General features: G+C 42.9%; 1 protein-coding gene across 2 annotated transcripts in view; it reads right to left on the reverse strand.

The window, feature by feature from the left end:
- acaca (acetyl-CoA carboxylase alpha) overlaps window positions 1-21,752 on the reverse strand; it is a 295,703-nt gene that overhangs the window by 36,959 nt on the left and 236,992 nt on the right. For both annotated transcript variants that reach the window (XM_078547966.1, XM_078547965.1), the window contains 4 exons: window positions 16,716-16,812; window positions 14,397-14,532; window positions 11,824-12,001; window positions 9,924-10,036 (listed from right to left, as the gene is read on the reverse strand). In XM_078547966.1, coding sequence (XP_078404092.1) covers window positions 9,924-10,036; window positions 11,824-12,001; window positions 14,397-14,532; window positions 16,716-16,812 — 524 coding nt within the window. The remainder of the gene's footprint in view (window positions 1-9,923; window positions 10,037-11,823; window positions 12,002-14,396; window positions 14,533-16,715; window positions 16,813-21,752) is intronic.

The following is a 21,752-nucleotide window of genomic DNA, read 5'->3' on the forward strand; positions in this document are numbered from 1 at the left end:
CCAGGTCTTGTTGCAAGAAGGCATGGACTACTTCACCATCTGAGCAGTTATCCAGAGATATAAAGTTTTATGGGCAGGAACCTGCTAATCGGAGTATGAAGTGACATACAATTTAAATACAATCACTCTGTATGATTATTTCAATATGTTTGATTGGCAGTTCTTTTGAACTTCACGGGTAGTTATTTAAATTCTGCTTGGTCCCAACTGAAGTATGTAACTAGCCTATTTGTTTTAAATTGAGAGAATCTATCTGGAGTCTTTGAAGAGAATCTATACGTAGCCTTAGAAATGGAGTTTGTCAGAACCTCTTAAAAGGATCAATCAAGCTAGATAGCTTCTGTAGATGGTGTGAAAAAGAAAAGCTGTATAAGAAAAATCTTAGTTTATCAGAGTGGTTCCAGTATACTTTTCTATACTGCATGAGGAGATGGCAATGCTCAAGGATTACTATTCAAATATATGGCTGCTGTTAATCATATGTTTTGATACTTTTAAGTGAGTTTTTTTCACAAATCTAATACTCTCTTCTGCCCAAGTCCTTACTTGCACCAAGTCCCATTCAGCCATCACCCCTGTGCTGGCTGACCTACAATGGCTCCTGGTTAAGCAATGCCATGGCCTTGCCATTTTCTATCTCTGTAATCTCTTCCAGCCCTACAATCCACCGAGAAAGCTGCGCTCCTCTCTGTCAGGCCTCATGATCACCCCAATTTTAACAGCTTTGCCATTGGTGGCCATGCCTTCAGCTGCTAAGACCAGGTTCAGGAATTTCTTCCCTAAACCTCCCCTTAATTCTTTCTTACTCTAAGACACTCCGTAAAACCTAACTCTTTGACCAAGTTTTTGGTCATCTGTCCTAATATTTCCTTATGCAGCTCAGTATCAAATTTTGCTCAATAACACTTCTGCCAAGTGCCTTGGGACCTTTTATTACATTAAGGGCACAATATAAATACGAGTTGTGGTGGTAGTTAACATCTCATTGTGTCTTCTAAAAATAATGAGGATCTGGTGAAGGCATTGGATAACAATGCTTAATAGTCTGCAACGGGTTTTCTGTTTCTTTCCCAATTACGTTATGAATTTTGCATAGATATTAGAGTGAGGAAAAATACTTTCTGGGAAAGGGGGAGCTAGTTGCACCAATGAGTCAAATGCAAACTCAAAATGACCTACAGTACTAGGGAAAGTCATCCAAATATATACTGTACAAGTGGTACAGTAATAACATAAAATGATAATGAAGACAAACAATAGAAATAACAAAATATTATGTGGTTATATTCATGAAGAAAAGGAATGAAATACTAATAATGGAAGAATCTGTGCAACGAAATGCAATGGGGTGAAATTGGTCTTCAGCAACAGCACAAAAGGAACATTAGCAAATCATCAGCTTACTTAAATCATGCCAAATTTCTGAATGACTTCAATGCAGAAGAGAATGGAACGGGATGTGAATGGGCTGCCAATTCAATATAATTCTTTTTGCGCCCATCATCAAAGACCAATTTCACCACTGATGCAAGGCTGTATTCTGCAAAGGCTCTGGTGGCTCAGGAGGCTTTGCTATTGTTTAGCTCGTACTGGTTAGCATTACATATCAGGAATGAGTGTCATGAATTTGCTTTAATAACCACTTAAGATTTCTATATTGCTCTGCAGACAGGAAAAAAAGGTCACAAAATGCTTTACAAGTTGGATGAAGAATAGTGGATTCAATGCAGGCGTAAAAGTTGTCAGGGGTGGGGAAGAGAAGATATGGTTGAATATAGGACTGTGGTGGGTACAGGTGTAACATGTAACAAGGTGGAGGGGTTGTGCCATCAAGATGCTCCCTATTGTGTACAGGTATTAGTTAGCACCCAAGCTTCAAGAGGATCAACTCTTTTGTTAGATACTAAGAGAAGCACGTTTTGTGTTCATGCTCACCTTGAACTCTACCAAACTCTTTGGAGTGACGTTTATCAGAAAATTGAGCAGTCAGCAATTGTAAATTTAAGAACTGGAGGGAAAATTAGGCATGTCAGCACTCTACTGATGGTTAAGGCCTGCCTCATGCAATCTTAAGACAGGTCTATAAACGCGTGAGCAGTTTTCTTGCCTTAAACAGGAGGAATGCTACTTAAATATGCAGATCAGGGTCACAAATCTCTTCTTTGCCTCCACCTATCACTGGCCCTCTATCCAGCTCTACCTGTCCCACCCCCCTCAACCAGCTTATATTTCACCTCTTTTCTATTTTTCCTTAGTTCTGATGAAGAGTCATCCGGACTTGAAACGTTAACTGTGTTCCCCTCCGCAGATGCTGTCAGACCTGCTGAGTTTTTCCAGCTACTTTTATTTTTGTTTCACATTTCCAGCATCCGCAGCATTTTGCTTTTGTCCCAAACCAGTTGTCAGACTCCAATTGCAATTTTCGGGTATAAATGGATAAAGTGTACATCATACCCATTTGTGCCAGCTGGTTAGCTGCCTAACCGGTAGTCCTTAAGGAGACAGTTATTAGAAGTGGCCCATAACTTTAATTTTCGGTGCTGCCTGAAGAAACACACAGGCCACTGTTGACTCATCTGAAGCCCGTTGATCCATCCCCAACTGCCCCTTCTTCTCAGCCAGGCACTGTCGGTCGGCCAGTTCAGTGCTGGAGCCAGTCAATTTCCTATCATTCCAGAAATAGAAATCTGCATCGGGGCAGGGGGTCCACGAAGTAGGTCAAGTCTCAGGTTCTTCTGACTTGGTGCCCATTTCGGACGGAAGTCGAAGGTGTCCATCTCGCTAACCCACCCTACCCTTACCTGTGAACGTCCAGTGTTACACTGGCATCCTCTGTTACCCGGAGGCAGTTTGGATATCTAACTAGGCCATCCTTTTCAGCTCATTGTGATTCCATACCAGTAAGCATCTGACAAAAGGAGCGAGTTTTCATCGGGATAATGGTCTATGCTACCTTGACATTTATACCAGTTTCAAACAGGGGTAAGGCAGATTTGGCTCAGTAATCATGACGTCTGTTAGGGTAGCTGTGCTTTGAAACAGTCTCTCACATGGCTCCCTCTCATATGCCAGGCATGTCTTTTCAATCAATGTTTTTCTTTTAGGACACATAAGATACTTCACAGGTACAATTTTATATCGTGGAAAATTATGATGCAAATTCTGATAAGGCACCATATTAAACAGGAATGGTTTTCTGTATTTTTTGTTTTAAATGAGGTGTCTGTTCTAATCTGTCATTCCTGTATTGATATGCCCTGCCACTTTCTTTTTTGCCACCCTCATTACCACATAAAGAAATCATTCGCTTGTTTCCAACCAACTGCAAATGTTCAAGGGTTGCATCTGCTGATTTCTCAGTTCTCCTGCTGAATTCTGATATTGGTTCTCTGTTACAGTTAGAAAAAAAAACAAAAAGGTTTCTTTGGAAAGAGCAAATTCACCATCACAAGTGCATCCCAATGAATCTCAGTAGCTTTCTCAGATCTTTGGGGTGCTTGCCTTTCACACCACTTAACAGGATTCAGATTGATCCCTGTCACAACCAATCCTGTCAAAGCCCATCTCAGGTTGCCTCTTGAAGCAGTCAAAGGCCTGTTATCATCAGTTCAGTAAAAGATCAATCCAGCACAGAATGAGAACATAATCAGTCATTGATTGATCCTAGCTCCTTCAGAGACTGTTAAATTTCCCCTGTGAATGCTTTCCAAAGGGTTAAAGGCCAAGTCGACAGCACTTTCCATTTTTCTGCTAAAAAGTGTTTGTACATTTATTTACAAATACGTAGGGTTTTGCTAAAATTTTGTCTAATAAACAGTGAAATAATTCTAATAACTAAATGACACAAGTAACACCTGACCTGTCACTGCACATTTTCATGTCATCCAATATGCCAGCCAATTAAACAGGATTATTAAATTGATATCAACTTTTATTCTTCTGACCAGACCTTATGTGTTATAATACTACCAGCAAGAACAAATCAGAAAATAGAAACAGTTGAAAAGAAGAGCAATTGAATGTATCTTAAAAAGATGATAGTGCGCAAAACAAGGGTAAATGAGAAAGATTGAGCTGGAGAAATGTTATAAGACAAGAGTAAGGGATTAAAACAACTAGGGGGTATTTGTGACTTTGGACCAGTAAAGTCAGTTGAAATGAAAAATCGAGCGAGATATTTAACGGGCAGCCGATCCGATCGCCTGTTTTATGCTATTGTTTAAAGTCAAAATGACTAACCCCTCCCCCCCACCCACCTCCCAAGTGAAGAAAGGGAAACTTGTATAGAGATAGAAATGTACTTTTACATTACAATAGGATAGCTGACTGCATACATATGATCTTATCTCTGTTGGCTAAACAGTCTGACCTGCAGGCAACTGACGGCATCACAGACCCATAAAATTACCGGCCTACAAACCTGCCATCATATTATATGCCTCTCGTTGTGCAAGGGAAGAAGTGGGTTGCAGTTCCACTTGGCTGCAGTCTTTCACAATCTGACCTCCATGTCGCACAGGGGAGCCCAGAAGACCTACATGGGTTGGTGCCCAGTTATTAATTTAAATGAAAGAGGAAGGTGCACAAAGGTTACTCTGCCAAGATCAGAACGAACAAAACATAAAAAAAACACTGAAGGGCCTTTAGAACTCTCCAGGATACAAATTTTAAAGGGATCTAATTGAATGGAGTGTTTGACAAATGCTCTATCTGGAAATGTAACATAATGATGTTAAAACGCATCAATACCTCACTCACACTTGATGTTCCAATAACGAAAATGACAGTTATCCTCAGACCAAAAAATATTGTCACGCACTTTTCCTTGGAGACAGTGTCCCCTTAAAACAGCTCCCCAATGCCTCAAAACTCCACTGAGGGACTCTCAGAAGAAAGACTTCATTAAATCCAAAAACATTTTTTTTAAAGCTCCATGTTATTTTTATTCTTCCTTGTTCAGTCAGTTTCCCTCTCCACCTGAAGCCACTTGCTCTTTCGTATCTAACCAAAATGGACACTCATATGCAAGGAGCATATTCAACGATGGATGTTAGAATATAGCGATCAGGAGAGGCAGCACTGGCTGACTGTCCTCTCACCGGCCAAAGGACACCATGGTCAGTGTGTCTTTAAAGTCCCTCCAGTTGACTTCAGCTAACTCAACTTTGTGCCACATATAATCAGATGGAAAGCCCGATGTTAATTTAACATGAAGGAACTTAGTGAACAGCCATCTCTCGGTGACAAAAGCGTTACCTTTTTCTTTCTAGCCCAACCAACAAACCAAATAGAGAAAAAAAATGTTAGCAGGGGCTTCCATTCTAGCTTGACCTCCAAACCATGCTCACACTCAAAATACTGATCTTCCAACAGCTATGGTTTTTAATGCCAATAGTTATAAGAACTTCTGGACTCATACCAGAGAAGACAGTAAGCTGAAGAGCCCAGCATTTCATCACCAAGCTGAGATTCTCCATTCCTGTATTAAAGTCATTAATAGTTGGTTCAGACTAAAGTGGTCCCTGAAGGATGCATGGAGTACTATTCAAGTATTCAAATTGCTTTCAAAGAGTATGGAACACTCATGAGAATTGATGCCTGCTGGCCAGCCAATTGGAACACTCCATTTTAATTAACTATCTTCATTAAACTTATTGGCAGTCAACATAAAGACCTCTGGCTCGAGGCCTCCGTAGTAGTTGGAGCTGGTGGGGTTGCCAGAGGATGACAGACATGGAATTCCCCCTAATATAAACGAGAATTATTGAAGGTGCTGAAAAAAAAAAAGCAGGATTTGCTCGAGGGAATGAATGGAAATACCATTTGTAAATCGGGAGAACTAACTTCAAATCTTGCCACAAAGTAGGGAAGTTATGCTAAACCTGTATAAAGCTCTGGTTCGGCCACAACTAGAGTATTGCATCCAGATCTGATCACCACACTTTAGGAAGGATGTGAGGGTCCTCGAGAGGGTGCAGAGGAGTTTTAGCAGAATGGTTCCAGAGATGAGGGAATTTAGCTATAAAAGTTAGGTTCAAGAAGCTGGGGCTTTTCTGCTTGGATTAAAGGAGGTTAAGGGGGGAATTTGCCAGAGGTGTACAAGATTATAACAAATTTAGACGAGGTAGTCAAAAGAAAGCTGCTCCAATTATTTGATGGTGCAAGGACTAGGGGACATAGATTTAAGGTTTTGGGCAAGAGATGCAGAGTATGTGAGGAAGAACTTTTTACACAGAAAGTGGTAATGACCTGGAACTCGCTGTCTGAGTAGTGGAAGTGGAGATGATCAATGATTTCAAAAGGAAATTGGATGGACATTTGAGGGAAATAAACATACAGGGCTACGGAATAGAACAGAGAAATGAACTGACTGAATTACTCTACAGAGAGCCAGCATAGGCTTGATGGGCTCAACGGCCTCTCTCTGTGCCATTATAACACTGTGAAATATAGGCTGTTGCAAACTAAAAAAAACTTGGAACTTCACATGTTTCACATCCAATGGAGTGTAGCCACTGTTGCCAAGTGGGCAAACATCTGACCGCAAGAGGCCATCCACATCAGATGAGATGAACAACCAGTTAATCTGCTTTTCATGGCGTTGCTTCAGCGACATGTGGGGGAACCAAACCAATTCCAAACTGAACTTGGCTAGAGCAGCAGGCTTTGAAATTCTGAGCCAGTGAATTATTTTCACTTTGATTCCGAGGGGGTTTGAACTTCTTGTCCTTTTGTCTCCTCATGTCGTGCATCCCTCACCGTCACTATGTTGGCACCAAGTTACCAAGTGTAGAGGCCTGCAAGATGATCTGCAACAGACACCATTTCGCTCAGTCTTTCAAGGGGTTAAATGGCTCTGAAATTCTCTTTAATAAAACAGTAAGCCTGAAGTGCGTGGTGAAAGACAAATGGAGCCGACAACCTCTGCTGGAGTCAGCAGGAACCTCAGTCTAACTGCTTGTTTGTAGCAAATGGAGTGAGGTAAACATCAAAGGTCAGTGATCCAGAATAACCAGGAGTTTGGAAAAAAATCTTAAATTAGCCATAAAAGCAAAATTAAGCAATTCTTTGTGTGAGAGAGCTTCTGCAGGGCTGCAGTAGCTATTCTCCTTCCATTAGGCCAGGTTTTTAACAATCAAATTCTTTGTTGAACGTAATTATGACTCATCCAACTGAGGTCTTTATCAACAGCTAATGCTTTTACGGTTCTTCAATGCAAGTTGTTCAAAGTGACAAGCTCTTTCACTTACTTAAAACTCAAACTCTGGTATGAAAGGACAGCTATCATTTTTTTGAAGCGTTTTCCTTTCGTTTGTGCTCAAAATAAATAAACAGTGAAGACTTGATGGGGTTGTTTTCCTGTGTTGTATGAAGAGCTTCTTTATCATCTTTTTAAATGTAATCCCGCGTTGGATTTCCTATAGAGTAGGATTTTATAAAATTACCTCCACAACAAGATTTTGAATTCAAAAATGATCTATAATTGGGCGATTTCAGAGCCTGAACTGTTAGAAACGCATGTACTTTCTTTTTTTAAGAAATTAAAATGATTATCTTTTTATACTCATCCCAACTGGTTCACTTGCATTCTTTCCCAAAGAAATGCACACGCGAATACATTGCTTCGAGTGGCATTTTCTAGCAACTCACTAAAATAGTCCATGAGCAATTTGGAGTGGCTAAGAGGTGGGGCTGTATAAAGTCAGGTGAGATCTTTGCCTCTAAAGTCACGGGAGCCCCCATGGCTGGCAGTTAACTGCCTGGTTGACATTTAGTTCCATCAGGGCTTCTGGAAATGGTTGTCACAGGCTTTCTGACCAGTGGACAGGGCCACCGCCACAGCCATTCAGTTCATCCCAAGGAGTGCTGAATTGTCAGAGGTGCTATCTTTCTGATGGGACATTACTACGGGGCCCCATTAGGTAGTTCAGGTCCAAAGTTCCGTGGCATCTTGGAAAATCAGGGCATTCTTCTGGTGGAATAGCTGATATTCCTCCTTCAATCAAAAAAAACCCATCAAAGTAGAACATATTAATTGCTCACGCTGTTAAAGTAAATCTTTTTTAAAATTCTTTCACAGGATGTGGGCATCACTGATTAAGCCAGCATTTGTTGCCCATCCCGAAATACCCATGAGAAGCGGCTGGTGAGTGAGCCACCTGCTTGAACCTCTGCAGTCCGTGTGATGTAGGTACACTCAGTGCTGTTTGGGAGGGAGTTCCAGGATTTTAACCCAGTAACAGTGAAGGAACGGTGATATAGTTCTGAGACAGAACGATGTGTGGCTTGGAGGGGAACTTGCAGGTGACGTTTCCATGCATCTGCTGCCCTTGTCCTTCTAAAATCTAGGTGGTAGAGGGTTTGGAAGGTGCTAGCAGAGGAGCCTTGGCAAGTCGCTGCAGCAATGTTGGCACTGTGTGTCTATGGTGGAGAGAGGGAATGTATAAGGAGGTGGATGGGGTCTCGATCCAGTAGGTTGTTTTGTCCTGAATGGTGTTGAATTTCTTGAGTGTTGTTGGAACTGCTCTCATCGAGGCAAATGGAGAGTATTCCAACACACTCCTGACTTGTGCCTTGTAGATGGTGAACAGGCTTTGAGGAGTTGGCAGGTGAGTTACTTGCCACAGAATTTTCAGCCTCTGGCCAGCTCTTGTAGCCACAGTATTTATATGACTGATTCAGTTAAGGCTCTGATCAATGGTAACCCCTAGAATGTTGATGGTGGGAGATTCAGTGATGGTTAATGCCATTGAATGCCAGGAGGTGATGGTTAGATTCTCTCTTGTTGGAGATGATCATTGCCTGGCACAAATGTTACCTGCCACTTATCAGCCCAAGCCTGAATGTTGTCTAGATCTTGCTGCACGCAGGCATTGGCTAGTTCCTTATCAGACAAGTTGTGAAAAGTATTGAACATTGTGCAATCCTCACCTAATAACAACCATTGCAGCTTTGGTTACATTAGCCACAAAGTGGTAGGAATGAGTCCGGGACAGGCAGCTCCTCATTTTCTTATTCTCACCACTCCTCCCCTAAAACAGCGATTCCGTACTGAAATACAATTCCATGGCACTGTTTTCCCTCTCTAGTTCTGAGTATCCATCATTTGCATATCAGCCTCGACAGTACCTGTCAGCCAGCTAACCTACTGGGAGAGGAGGCAGCGCCCAATCCAAACACAATAAATACACACATGCATAGGACAATGATCCTTACTGTGAACGCTGACCAGTTTTCTATTCCATTGCCTGGGTTTTTGAGGCTAATTGTAGCACACTTGGTATAGTCCTAGTGAAGATGTGCCAACAAAGCAGAAATCTGGGGACTCAAACCTGGGGCCCTCCTGATCTGCATAGCGCAATGACTCATTGGCTAAGTTTTCAGGGGAGCTCCTGATCTTGGTCAAGTTGAAGGAGACCAGAAACTTCCATACGAAAGGGGAAAGAAGAATCAGCAAGTGATGCTTTGGGACTCACTCACGCATCTACGAGGATTCAACAGCTGTATTGCCAGACATCTGGGAGCATCACCCTCTAACTATTTGGCTCGGGCAACAGTGCTCTAAAGGCATGGAATGCTCTAAAGAGGTGAAGCTAAGTAAATTAATTGGGGAGTTAAAAAAAAATAATTGCTTGTTAATTTAGATTTGGTAACCATGACGGTAGATCATACAGATCACAATCTCACAAATGAGCTCCTCAAGTTGAGCCTAAGGCCTGTCACCTCCAGGCTGTAATCAAATTAAAGTGTGAGAAAACTGATTTAAAATAATAAATAAATAAAAGCTACAGTGTATTAATGAATCAAAAGAATGCATTTAAATACGAGACCAGCCATGCCTATTAAGGATCTCCACAGGTTCAAGCATTAATCCATATGAAACTTCGGGAGGTGGAAGCGGATAGAAATTAAATTTTATGTACCCAAACGCTCAGCCAGGCTCATGTACACAGGGTCCACCCGCCGCATCGTTTTCACCAAGTCTTTCTTCCGGAATTTGATCTCCACCGTCCCCTCTGGCTCCAATACACCACCTCTGTAATGAGCAAAACCCATTTACAGGCTAATTAACCGTGCAATTATTCAAGGCATAAATTAAAGTCACAGCATTTAAAAAAAAAAAAATAAATATAGTCTGGACCTTTGAATAAATAGGAACTCGTTCAGTTCTCAGTTCAGGAGGAAGAGGGGGAGGGGTAGGGAGAGGAGACAGGGGTGACTTGCTTTGTTTTCCTTTTCCAAGAACCTTTCTCTATCTCTTGAGGACTATGCAGATATTTTATTTCAAAAGGTTCAAAACATGATTATTAGTAGCAATTTTCCAGTTAATTCGTTCAGGTCAAGCAATGATCTGTGGTTCTCAATATTTTCTACAGCGGATGAGAGATGGTGTGAGAACTTGACTGGAACAACTGTTTGGTGAAAAGCCAGGCTTAGATTAAAGCTGGCAAAAAAAGAAAAAAATCTGCACCAGCAGGGCTAAATGGCAGAAAAATACCTAGTCCTGTAATGCACAATATGAGTTTCACAGTGGGGATGCTGCTATTGCATGGTAACTTGGCAGTGCAGTGTCAGGACCACCGTTTATTACAGATGACGGATGTGAGGCGCAAAAGAGGAGGGGAGCATGGTGGGTGAGGAAGCAGAGCAAAACCTTTCCCATACATGGGAGGGAGGGAAGAATACCACAAATCAGAGGGCGAATCAGCCTGGCCCTCCTTTGTGTCACTTTGATACCCACACACAGCATCAACAGAGGCCTGGTGAGGGGGTTTTGTACCCACTCCTCTAAATGCCAGTGGCCAAGCTCATGCCTGGGAATGAAGCACCAAATAAAAGGGCAGGCCAGAGAGAAAACAAAACAATCATAGAACACGTCACAAACTCCTCTTGCAGGCACTTTCCTGCAGGTTGATTAAGAGCAATGCAAAATGGGGAGGATATTGGTCAAGCCAGGAGCAGGTCACCCACAACCTTAAGAGAATTAGGCAATGGATTACCTAATAAAAAGAGAAAATAACACAAAGACAAATAATAATTACATTTAATCCATATATATTTATATATATATATAGTTTATACATTGTGACAGACACAATGTAAACAGGGCCAGTGTCCTTTATCGCATGTACAGAAATTCTGTGTGAAGTCAGACTGAATCGTTCAGCCTCAGGAGTCTTACAGTTGTCAGGTTACATTTAGCTTTCCTTTCACAGGACATCCAGAAACATGGATTTACAGCAAAATTTTCAATGAGGAATGGAAACATAAAATACAAAGAACATTCACAGAATTGATGAAATAAAAGAGAACTATCCACTATCGCACCCCACACCTTCCATGCAGTGGTGACTCCTACGGAGGAATAGCCCTTTAGACCCCTCAAGGATTTTGAGGAAAATCAATGCATATTTTAGCCAGTCCCACTTTAAATAAAAACACTTCCTTAAGCCACAGGAATAAGACTATTCATTTGCTGGATTTCAATGGCTCAGCAGCAATAATTTTGTTACAAATTGGGCTAAATCTGGGCCAGTATAAACAGTCGCTAGTCTCCTGTGAGCTAACATTTGAGAATAGGGATAATTTTGTCATTTTTTTTTCACTCTTCCATCTTCATTCATTATACATATTTGTTAACCATGTTTGAATTCTTTGAAATTAGTATTTGTGGTTTAGAGATTATTTCAAAAACCCCATGCCTGTGTCATCTCAACTCATAGATGACACAGTTCATTCGTTTAAAGTGAAAAAATATAAAGAACAGGTGAGTATAGGAAGGGTTAAGCACCAGTGTAATCAAAGCTGAGTCGATTTCCATACCTGCTCTCCTTGTCTGCATACATCTCCATGTGCCTGGGGTTGATGGTGGGGTCAATGACTACCCACGAGCCACCTCTCAGCTCTGCATTTGGGGGGATGTACACGAGCATGGGCTGCTTGTACTCTCGCAACCCATCGACGATGTATGCACCAAACTTTAGCACTTGATCATACATGTCTGGAGGGGAAGAAGAGAGTGGTTAATTTCACAGGGATTCGCATCCTATCAAACCACTCATGCTGAGACAACGACCCTGGTGTTAATTTCTGGTAAATTTCACGGCTGATTTCTTACTGTCTTGGGTCACTGCTGGCCTGCCTAACTAAACCCTAGCATATGGATACCCCCCAACTAAATATTCAGCGACTTTCATAATTTAATTTTGCATTATCTTGATAATCTTTTAGCCACATAAAAATGTGCAGAAGACCAATCCAAACGTATCTGGATGTGCTTTTTATCCAACTTGAATTGGACCTCCTAGGTCGTCGAGTAAAGAGTTTTCACTAATGTCAATTTTCAGCATAGCAAGAACTGCGTCTAATCTTTTCCTACTCATTACACACGATTTCTGAGATGCTTTACCCACCATCCAATTGGCTCCTTGCCGTGTGTGTGCACTGGAGAATGGTGTAATTGTTTATTTTCTTCCTCTGCTTTCCTTCCCCCACCCCATGAATAATCAAAGCGGTGCCAAGGAAGAGACTACATGTGCACATTTCTCCTTGTAAGTGAACGGAATTATTGGGCCAAACAATTTCAAAGTGGACCCTTGTGCCACGACGTTTTGTTTACTGAGGCCGTGAAAGACAGCTTAAAAAGGGGTACACTACCATCAAGGCTCCAGAAGTAACGCAGCCACTGCAAGCTCTGGGTTCCACAATATTGTTTTTGGAGCATTTAAAAATACAACCATTTATTAAATGATGACTCTCAACCTCAGGATCCCTTATTAAGGGTAAATCTCAGCAGCAGGATGATTTTTTATAAAAGATTAAACAGCAACAAATATGAACATCACAATTTTTCTGTTTCAGCTCTTTCTTTTAAAATGCTCCTTTCCCTGGTATGATCTGCATTCACAGCCTAAACACAAATATTCAGAATCAAAGCAACATAAGTGGATGGGATATAAAGTCAGTTAAAGCTGGGACTGATTGATCTTGATAAAAATGTGTGCCAGACTGCGTGTGCTGCTGCAACAGCTTCGAGTTGTGTTGCAGCTACTGAACTCATCGGTGACAACAATTCCAAATTTTAACGTGATCGTGGACTTGATCAAAAAGTACAGCACCACCATTGCTGAAGACACTTTAAAAATGATTGAGTCACAATTCAGAAATATTCCATTGCCTCTTCCTGCAAAAAGTGCAAGAAAACCCTTTTGAAGATCTTACGGGAAACCAGGTTGCCTCACGGCCCTGCAGATTATGGCACCGACTTCCTAATCAAGATCACACACAGGGTCAAAGAAATTTTGAATTTGTCAATCAGTTCAGATTAATTTTGACTGTTCTTCACTCAACCACTAGGTGGAGTGCTTCATGGTGACAGAGCATTCAACCTTGCGTGATGTCTGAATGGTATGCACAGTCATCCAGATATACAGTTAAGTCCTCACTTAAAGTTGTGGTTGCATTCCTGAAAATCGTGATTCTATGTGAAATTAATTTAAGTCAGACGTTGGTTCCCATAGGAATCAATGTTAAAACTGTAGTTAGGTTCTGTAGGAACTTCCTTATCAGAAAAAAAATATTAAAACATTATACCCTCTAAGATGAAATATTTTACATTGCTAAATTCCTACACTGGTAAATGAAATAACTTTTAAAATAAAATAAGTTTAAACATATAAAAGAAAAATGTAACTTTCTACTTACAGTACCCCTTGCACGCTGCGGAACCTGCTTCCCGAATCTCCCACTCCCTGATCCTCCTGGTCACTCCAACCCTCCGAGTTGTGGCCTCTAGCCCTCCCCAACCCACCCTCTCACCACTTTCCCTCTCCCTGAATTGGGAGAAGAACAGCAAGGCAGGAAGGAGCACTTTTAAAAAAAAAGCCATGGATTGTAGCAGCCCCAGCTTGGCACTTCTGCACCCCACCGGGATTTGCACTTCCACAACATCGTTGCCCCAGCTTCGGATCAGACCTGGATCTGGATCTGGATCTGCAACGGAGACCCAGGCCCAGGAGAGGAAAGCGGCAAGAAGGTCTGTGTCAGAGAGGAGGAGAAGGCACAACCCAGAGGTCGGTTGGACGGGGTAGGGGGGGACAAGGCTACGATTTGAGGAGAGGCCACATCCCAGAGAGCGGCCACTCCAAAATGGCGGCAATCGGGTCAGGCCAGAAATGACATTAAAATGAATCTTTCAATGCTCAACGAGATTACCGGCCCCATTAACTCACCAATGTTGAAGTGAAACAACGGTAGATGGGGCAATGTTAAATGAGGAGTTGCTATCTATAATGCCTGGAATAGCTGCTCTCCTTGTTGCAGTGAAACGCAGGGAAGTCAAAGCTCTTTGATTCAAGTAAACTTGGAAACATTTTTATCTACTTAAATCTCTTTACCTTTCATCCCACCAGAGAAACCTCGCCAATTGGCAAACACCATCAGTGGTAGTCCTTCTCGGTTCAGGTCCTTGATGGCTTGAGCTGTTTTGAAGGCAGAGTCAGGGAACCACACCTGACCGGCTTGCTGGATTATCTGTTCATGCAGATCACAATGTTATTGTTGACTAGCCACAATTTAGTAAAGAAGGCCTCAAGTTTAAGCAAAGGGAAGGGAGAGGAGAGGAAGGGAAGGGAGTGGAGTGAACGGGTGAAACTTAGCAGGTTCAAAGTAACTTCGGCAGGTCACTCACAGCAGCTGCCCTGCTCTCATATCTGGGACAAAACAATTCGACGAGAAAAAGGGGAAAAAACGTCCCTGTTCGAATGGGTGGGATCTTGTGGAGGAGATAGGGGTTTCGGCCACACGTTGGAGGCCCCGGCAATTCCCCGGCATTGCCTCTTTTTGGGAAGGCCCGCCAGGGAGTGCGAATCAGCTACAGGCCGGCGGGGCCCCCCCTCCCCCCCAGGATCAAAGCCCCGGGGCCGAAATCCCACCTGCCAAGAGCTGCCGACCAGAGGTCAGTAGCTGTTCTGCACTTGGCAGCGCCACCGGGGAGCTGGCGGCTGTTGCCGGTACAACATCCAGCCGACAGCCTGGATAGAGGAGAGACCCAGGCAGAGGGTCTCTCTCTAGCAGGGAGGGAGTGGCAGGGGAGGGGGTGGTTGGAAGAAACGCAGAGGGGTGGTTCTCACCCTCCCACCGATTAAATGACACCCTGCCACCAAGCCTGTCATCGGGGAGGGCACAAGATTCTACCCAATAAGAGTAAAACAAGGCAAATGCCAAATTTTAAAATGCTCACCTTCTAGGTAAAGAAATAACCATGTGACAAACTGGAATGCGCCACATGGCTCATAACATTTTGGAGAATTCAGGCTGGCCATTTTTAAAATGAAATCCTTATTAGCTACCCAACTATAGCCAGTGCAGCCTACAATCCAGTGCTGCACTGGGGACAGGGGAAGGAAAATATGATGGGGTTCCCCAGTGCAGTACACCGACTCCCACTGGAAAGCGCAGGACATTAAATGAGGCCATCATCGAGCTCAGCAGTGACGTCTCAAATTGGAGATAGCCTAGCAACATCCACTACCCAGATCCTCTATGCTTCACAAGTACTTCATTGGCTGTAAAACCCTTTGGAACATCATGAAGTCATGACAAGATTTATATAAATGCACGTTCTCTCTTTGTAGGTCGAGTGATGGTGTCATAGTGCTGGCACCTAAGACTAGGACCTCCAAGGAGCAATGCGCAGTCAGTATTCGAGTTATAATACCACCTTTGTATTCATCTCTGGTCAGAAGGTGGTTAAATTTTTAATGTCTGCAGAGACTTGGGGCAGAATTTTCCCCCTGTTTGGGGGGAGGGGCGGCGCAGTTTAGGAGCAGGTGCGTGGAGGACCGATTGGCACCCCCGTTTGGGGGTGCACCGCCATTTCACGTGTGTGGGCCAATTAAGGCCCGCCCAGCGTGACGTCCGCCAGGAAGCGCTATGCGCTCCCTGTGAGGTGGGGGGGTGGGGGAGGAGATTCCCTGAGCCAAGGATGTGCTCTTTTGCACATGCGTATGAAAGAATGCACTCATCCCCGAGGCTAAGTGCTGCCTCAGGGAGATCAACTTCATACTAAAAAATCTTAAAAATAGAAGAAAAAAAATTCCCTGACATGCCCCCTCATGTGACACTGTTGGGACAAGTCCATCACTTTCAAAGGCACTTCTATTACATTTTTAAAAACCTACATGAAACCTCATCCCGCCCGTGGATGAGGTTTGATGCTTTTTCCAATGCCCGCCAGGGCTCCCAGCCTGCCCGCCAACCTTAAGGTTGGATGGACAGGTCCACTAATTACTGGAATGAGTTTGTCAGTGGCCTCAATTGGCCATTGACAGGCCGATGGGTGCACAGCTGATTCTGCTGAGCCCCCGCCTTCCTGAAAATTGAAATGGGGGCGCGGTGACGTCTGGAGTTCCGCCCGACGTCGTCCCCCTGTCGGCGAGCGGGAAATCCTGGCCTGGCAGAGGCAGTCAGCTCTCCGCCATTAATGAATTCTGCTCTCCGCTGTTTGTGAAGCGCTCCTCAAGGTGGTGGTACCTTGCTCGCTAAATAGGATGTCAAGTAATTTCAGCAACTTCCCTTTTCAATTATACTGCAGTTTTTTTGCATCATCTGATCAATGTAAAAGCTGTAATATAACAGAGGGCTGAGGAAATTCCCTAAGTCAAACCACCATGCTTCTTCCTGGGATGCACGTTGCAGGACTCAGCACAGCCTACCTTTGCTTCGGAATCCAGATTTGCAGGGTCTGCTGGTATTGATAATTCCACAGTCCTGGTTTCCACGGCAACCACTCCCACAGGTATTCCTCCCAATCTGGAATAGGCAGGGAAAAATGCTTCAGTCTGATATAATGTATTTTGTTTCAAATATAAAGAAAGCTCCCACACTGATGCTGCAGAGACAGTTGGTAAAGTGGCTGCCATGCATAGCTGTGTAATACTTTAAAACAATTTTATATTTTTATACAAGGAGGGAGGGAGGGAGGGAGGGGGCTTCAGACTCGTGGAGCGTCGGGATCAGTTCTGGGATAGGAGTTACCTGTTCAAGATGCGATGGATTACATCTCAACACAGCTGGGACCAATATCCTCATCGGGGCATGAATGAGCGTAGGGGAGGATTTAAACAAATTTGGCAGGGGCATGTGAACCGGGATGAAGCATTGGAGAGGAGAAGCAAGGTGCACAGACAACTGGGGGAAACGAACAGCATTAGAACACAGGGTATTTCAGAAATAGGAGGGATCAAACAGCAGACATAGTATGAGGAGGTTTAAGATGGGCTTAGAGTACATGTGTGTAAATACATATAGTGGGCAATTAAGGTTGGTGAGTTGCAAGCTTAAGTCACCGCAAGAGACTTAAATAGTGACAATAAAAGAGATCTGGCTCAACCTGGTGTAGTTTGGAATAGTATTACTGGCTACAAATTATTCAGAAAAAATAGATAAGGGGTAGAATTCCCCCCCCCACCCACCGTTGGGGGGGTGGGGTTGTGCGGGGGTGGGCGCGAGTCTGATCGGCGCCACTATTTTACAAGGGCGGGCCAATTAAGGCCCACCCAGCGTGATGCTCGCCTGGAAGTGCTGAACGCTCCCTGGGTGGGCAGGGCGTTCCCTGAGTTGGGGCCTGCGCTCTTTCACGCAAGCACTGAGGCAAGGTATGGCCACAATCGTCCCTAGGTATGGGGTGATGCCAAAGGACTGAAAGATTGCAAATCTTGCATCTCGACTGAAGAAAGGGGAGAGGGAAGAGGGAAATCTGCCACCTATAAGCTAGTCAGCCTAATGTCAGTGGTAGGGAAACTTTTAGAAACATTAATCCAGGACAAAATTAATTGGCACTTGGAAAGGTAAGGTCCGATTAATGAAAGGCTGAATGGATTTATTAATGGCAAGATCATGAACTCTCCCCTCCATCCCCACCCCCTTTCCGATCCCCCCTTTTCCCAAATATTTATATAGATTTTTCTTTTCCCACCTATTTCCATTATTTTTAAATGTACTTCCATCCATTGTTTTATCTATGCCTTTTAGCCTATTTCGATCCCTTCCCCGCACCCCATGCCCACTAGGGCTATCTGTACCTTTATTATTACATTCCTTAGATAATATCACCAACTTCAACACCTCTTTGTCCTTTTGTCTATGACATCTTTTGGTTATCTCCACCTATCACTGACCCTCTATCCAGCTCTACTTGGCCCACCCCCCCTTAAACCAACTTATATTTCACCTCTTTTCTATTTTTCCTTAGTTCTGTTGAAGGGTCATTCGGACTCGAAACGTTAACTGTGTTCCTCTCCGCAGATGCTGCCAGACCTGCTGAGTTTTTCCAGGTATTTTTGTTTTTGTTTACTAATGGCAAATTATGTTTGACTAACTTGACTGGAATCTTTGATGAAGTAAGGGAGGGGGATTATGAGTGTGCTGTGGTTGATGTACATCCGGGATTTCAAAAGGAATTTGACTATCACATAACGGATGGAAACAAAATTAAAGCTTGTGGGATCAGCGGGATGTTGGTAGCGTGGATGCAAAATTGGCTTAGGGCTGAAAGCGGAGAGTAGTGGAGAATGATTGTGTCCCCCCACCCCACCCCCAGAGTGGAGGGAAGCACACAGTGGGTTGGTAACAGGCCACTGTTCTGTATGTGTATATATTCATGATCTGGACTTGGGTGTGCAGGGTATAATTTCAAATTAAGATTTAAGGTGACAGGCAAAGGAAATAAATGCAATAGGATTTTTTTTTTTGGAATGCATTGTCTAAGGAGGGTGGTGAAAACAGATTCAATCGTAACTTTCAAAAGGGAACTGGACAAATACATGAAGGAAAAACAAAATCGCAAGGGCCAGAGTCGGGGAGTGTTGCTAATTGGATTGCTCTTTCCAAGATTTGGTATGGATGGGATGGACATAATGGCCTCTGACCTATATCGTTCTATGATTCTATAAAGTACTTTCATTATAGGAGCTGGAAACTAATACAGTTACAATCACATACACCTTAGATTAAGCTACGTTAATCTAAACTTCCAAAATCTAATCGTTTATTTGGAGCAAAAGAGGCCAAAATTCTGGAGTAAGATTCTCCAATGAGAGACTGTTTTGAAGGCCAATCACCATCAGCATTCACCTTCAAGCCTTTCTCAGATTAAAACAACTTGGTGCATTTAATTTAATAATAGATCTCAAAGGACATCACAAAAACAAAATAAAAACAGCAAGCTGTGAAAGCAGCAGAGTTACAGGAGGTATCTGAGCATGATAGGTTTGTTAGAGAGGAGAGAGAGAGAGGAGAGAGAGAGAGGAGAGAGAGAGAGGAGAGAGAGAGAAAAAGAGAAAGAGGGGAAACAAGTGGGGAAGGCACTTACTTTCAACAGTGCTTAAGACCTGCGCATTTACAGTGTTTTGCATTGGCACCGCCTGTGGAGAGGACCGTGGTATGGTCCATCCAATTTAGGTCTACTTAAGAGAGACAATTCTGATGTGAGCAAGAAATGTCGGCCAATTAGACCTTATATTATATGCTTTGACACAGCGTTCACTTGTAATTAGCTGAAGATTATTTAATGACATTACAACCAGGTGGTGCCCTTGCATGAATGTCATCCACCATCAAAGCGTGAAATGGATGAACAGCCAGCTTGCAAATTGACAGATTGACCAAAAAGAACTGTCCTGTATTCCCAACCCCATGTAAAATGGAGGGTTGGAGGGGGGAGACCGTGAGTGACACTCAATATATAAGGATTTTGAGGAGAATAAAATTATCAAGATGCTCACTTTTAACCATACCACTTACAGGACTGAGATAGTCACTGCACACTAGCAAATCCATCCATCATAGTGAGTTTTATTGGCTCTCAGGCTGCACCACCCTTTGACTGCAGTACTGATGTTTACTGAGTTTACTTCTGTTGCACAATTACAATATAGAGTATTAGAATATAGTAGCATAAAATGAGGTCTCCTTTTTCTTTAACCTTCCTGAGATTTCAACAGAAAATAATTTTATTTTTGGCCAAAAAATTGGACATTTCAGAGCAAAGGCAGTGGTTCCCTAGCATAATATGCAGGAGTTGTACAAGTGACTGAAATGGCTTGCACAGATTGTTCAGCATATCAAGTTTAATTCTTACGTAGTTTGAATTATATATTTTAAACTTGGCCTGATAACAGCTTTTAAATTAAAACAATGGTCCAGAATTTGCAGGGTTTTTGACAACAAAGCATCACCATTTGTCATCATTACCCCTCTGAATCTGAATGTTGTCACGTTGTTATAATGATATAAAGGCACCAATCACTCATAGGGGATTGCGTAAACACGTCGTGGGTTTATTTATTTAGACGAGACACATGAGAACATTTATACATAGGTAGAGAGCTTGAAGACATCAGCAGCAGAGCTGTGTGTCTGTGCTCTGCTTAAAGGTAAAGATCGCATGACACACTTCCGTTCTAGTGCTGTCATGCTGATATCCCTTAAAGGCATATTACAAGATCCCCCTTTCTTTTTAAAGATACTTTCGCCCCCTTCCAAAGTACAACTATTTACAATACATGCTTGTATTTACTTACCATTACATAAAGGTATAAGACTGGTGAATCTATGATGCTCTAAAGTGTAAAGGTAATCTGTTGAAGGGTCATGTGGACCCGAAACGTCAGCTCTTTTCTTCTCCACCGATGCTGCCAGACCTGCTGAGTTTTTCCAGGTAATTCTGTTTTGGTATGGTAATCTTGTCTGGCTTCTTTAACTGCTCACAGTGATCTGTGGATTGTCGTTCCTGGTTGCATTTGTGATCTTGTCCCTGATGCAGTAGGACTGTACAGTGGTTGAGGAGTTGAAATGGATCTGGTTTGTCCTCAGTTACGCCTCACTGTTGCACCTTTGTGTATAATAACTTCATTGGACCTTGGTTCCAAACAAATCCTTGTCACATTGGCTAGTTGCTACAGGCCTTCTGTGGGATCCTGAATGTGAACTTGTTGTCCTCACTGTAAACTTGGCAATTGTGTACCTGCATTTTTATCGTGCACGTTAGTCAGCTTCTCTTGCCATTTTAAAAGTTGCTCTCTAGTTTCTGGAACAGTAGAATGGATATGAGTAGGTAAAAAAGATACACATTGGTCTGCCAAACATGAGCTCTGCTGGTGATGGAATAGTTGCACTTAAAGGTGTCGCTCTCAGATGTAACACTGCAATGTATGGATGTTGCTTGGTCTTTCTACATTTGAGAATTAGGGATTTCACCATGCAAATCATTTGTTCAGCTAGGCGGTTGGATCCAGGGTAATGAGAAGTACTGGTGTGACTGATATTCCGCTTCTCGCCCATATCCTGAAATAAATTGTCAGTTTTCTGTAATGACCTCTCTAAGCACACCAAATAAACTAAAATGATCAATCTTAGCCAATAACAAATAGTTGCCAACTTTCTTAGGACAGTCTTGGCAAACATTTCGGATGGTGTGATGGCATCTATGTTTTCATGAGGTCGATGGTGTGAAACATGTGATCACCGCTCTTCATCTAGTTGCGCACATCATCGTCATTTTGTGGTTTGCCATTCACCTCATGTATGTTTCTGAAGGGATGTCAGATGGTCATTCTCACTGCTTGAAGGTGCTCGCTGTGTACGGTCGTTCTGGATTAGTACATGGCTCTTTGTAGCTGCATCAGTCTTTGCTCTGGCACACTGCCACTGACAAAGACCTTTTCTACCACATGCCTTGCAGAATTGGTGGA

Source organism: Cetorhinus maximus, chromosome 9 (assembly GCF_964194155.1).
Source record: "Cetorhinus maximus chromosome 9, sCetMax3.hap1.1, whole genome shotgun sequence".
Taxonomy (NCBI): Eukaryota; Metazoa; Chordata; class Chondrichthyes; order Lamniformes; family Cetorhinidae; genus Cetorhinus; species Cetorhinus maximus.